Source organism: Coccinella septempunctata, chromosome 1 (assembly GCF_907165205.1).
Source record: "Coccinella septempunctata chromosome 1, icCocSept1.1, whole genome shotgun sequence".
In the NCBI taxonomy this organism is placed as follows: Eukaryota; Metazoa; Arthropoda; class Insecta; order Coleoptera; family Coccinellidae; genus Coccinella; species Coccinella septempunctata.
Window position 1 is genome coordinate 60,562,987 of NC_058189.1, and position 2,364 is coordinate 60,565,350.

At 35.8% G+C, this 2,364-nt stretch overlaps 1 protein-coding gene across 2 annotated transcripts; it reads right to left on the minus strand.

Annotated features, from left to right (window-relative positions):
* LOC123321517 lies at positions 1-1,259 on the minus strand. 2 transcript variants are annotated; one of them, XM_044909178.1, is made up of 3 exons: positions 1,077-1,259; positions 931-1,001; positions 1-392 (listed from the first exon to the last, which is right to left on the minus strand). In XM_044909178.1, exons 1-3 carry the CDS (start codon positions 1,209-1,211, stop codon positions 77-79), a joined length of 522 nt encoding a protein of 173 aa, XP_044765113.1. In that variant the 5' UTR covers positions 1,212-1,259; the 3' UTR covers positions 1-76. The 2 variants fall into 2 exon arrangements, with proteins under 2 accessions (XP_044765113.1, XP_044765105.1); XM_044909170.1 differs by having other exon boundaries at positions 931-1,259.
* Positions 1,260-2,364: the final 1,105 nt, after the last annotated feature.

Below are 2,364 nucleotides of genomic sequence, written 5' to 3' on the forward strand. Positions count from 1 at the left end.
TAAACATTCATAAAAATATTTATTGTCCTGCATACACATACTACAAACAAAAAGTGTCATTTATACATATCAGGTTCTATTGTATCACTTTGTAGACGATCAAAAATTCTGCCAAGATATCTTCCATTTGCCATTTAGCAACAATACCATTTTCGAAATTCACTACACCATTATCGCCAACGAATTGCTTGACTTTTGTGTCACAATCACTGGGGATAGCTTGCCAACGTTCTTTAGGTGTTCGGTCGATGTCGAGAGGATTACCAATCAATACCTTACATCCGAACATGATACGATGAGTATCTGGTACTATTGGCGATGGAAAACTCGATGCATGTGCAGAACTAGAAGTTAGATAGACAACGTCGCCATACTGCCTGCTAACACAGAAGCTAAAATTCGAGAAATTAGTATTGAAAAATTGGTGTAGATGCTGTGGAGTCTATCTCTATGATTAGTTAAATTAGTTTTTAAAATAAGTATCTTATATACTGAAGTAGTACTTTTACTAAGAGAGCGACTGTTTCTTTCTTAGATGTTAGTTTTTTGTTCTTTGGAAACTGAGTAGTTACCTCAACCATGACGTTTTTGACCCTACCGAATAGAGTTATAACTTGAGGTACTGAAGGTAGGTGTACCTACTACTACTTCCAATTCCAATTCTTCATACACCCAGAATAGAAGCGCAAGTCTAACTTGGAATAATTCAGTACAACAAAGACAGTTTTTTGCTCGGATAAGTAAATTGCGCTCTTTCTGATGTAAAATGATGGTAAACTATACTATTTACCTTCACCCACCTGAAGATGACATGGTGATAGCGAAACACGTGCAGCTTGCGTAGTGCTCCATGTTAGTTAAAATTTTATGATTTTTTAGTTTTCATCTATAGATTTTGCGGTTGTTCTTATCAGGAGAATCTATGCTTACCTTGGATCCAGATTATGGGTGCAAATTGATTCCACATTCTGTAGTTGGGTTCCATGAAGTAAGAGTTCTTCCTTAAAGTTGGGATAAAGACTTCTTTTACTCTTCCTTGCCTCTTTGTACATGGCCACAGAATTTGAATTTCTTACATGATAAACATCAGTTACTTCTAATTTTCTACTTTTCGAATGCTCCACCATTTTCTTCCACCTTATATAGAAGGTGTTATGCCTATCGAGTCTGTGCAATTGGAACTGATCCGTGGATTCGGGAATAATCAACATAACTGACAAATTGGTATTTGCTGAGACGAACTATCGAGAATGAATAAGTGCATCGCATATTACTACTATTTAAATCTTGATGATAAGATTTTGGGGATAAGATTTGATAACCATCATCCTTTAAGATTAGATGGTAGAAAGAAAAAAAGGTTCTATGATATGTATGCACTTTCAGCGGTGGGGAAAGCGTTTTCAAAGATGTAAAAAAAATCGTCAGGTATACATACTCGAGCTGGTCAGATTAAGATACTGTATATGCTCTACGTGTCTCTGATAATAAATTCATGTTGATCTGACAGTTTGCGTAGTGGGGCTGGCCGTACAGAAGAGTTGAAAATGGTAAAAAATATTTTTTTCGAACGTGTCAGATTTTCAGAGGATATGTTCATTGGACCCAAAGGAAGCTACTTTTCAAAATACTGACAATTCGGTCGTGACGCAAGGTAACAGTGATGCTTTGAAAATGCAAAAAAATTCATTACTTGTACATACTCGAACGTCTCAGATTTTCATACAGATGGTTAATCTCGGTGTTGCAGACACGTTGACCCATTAATCTGACACAAATCAGGGAGGGGTTTCTTAATCTGACACTTTGAAGATGATAAAAATCTTTTTTCGAATATTTCCCTTCCTGTACCTCTAATCGTTTTTGTATTCATTATAAAACTTGTAGATAATAAAACTCTATACAACTTTTGTCTGAAGCAATTTTACATACTCTCAACCGTTTTCGAGTTAGAGGGCGATAAGAGCGAGGAGCTTAGCCACACATGCGAAAGGCCAAGGTCAATGTAGAAACCCAGTCTAATGTACATTCATCGCCATATATCTCAAGAACGTTTGAACGTAGAAAAAATTGCTTCGGACAAAATTTTTAGAAAATGTTATGCTCCACAACATTTATAATCAATGCAAAAAAGTTGTTCCCCCTCGAATCAGAAATTGACTGGTCCGAGCGATTTTACACATTTTCTTTTTAAAGTCGGAAAGTTGAGGTGTTAAGATTTCGTTGGACCACCCTGCATGTATGTTAGTATATAAGAAAGATATTCTCAGTTGGAATAAAGAATTACGTTTGTAATACTTATTTGTATTGAACAACTCAACTCATCGTAAGATTGAGATAGAAATAGAAGATATAAAACGCTAG

What these genes read in the sequence shown, in the direction of transcription:
- LOC123321517 (XM_044909170.1), bottom strand. Translation starts at nt 1,211, where the DNA reads ATGTTGATTATTCCCGAATCCACGGATCAGTTCCAATTGCACAGACTC. An exon ending in ACCCATAATCTGGATCCAAG is followed by an intron (nt 393 to 930) that starts GTAAGCATAGAT and finishes CTCGAATTTTAG; the next exon opens with CTTCTGTGTTAGCAGGCAGT.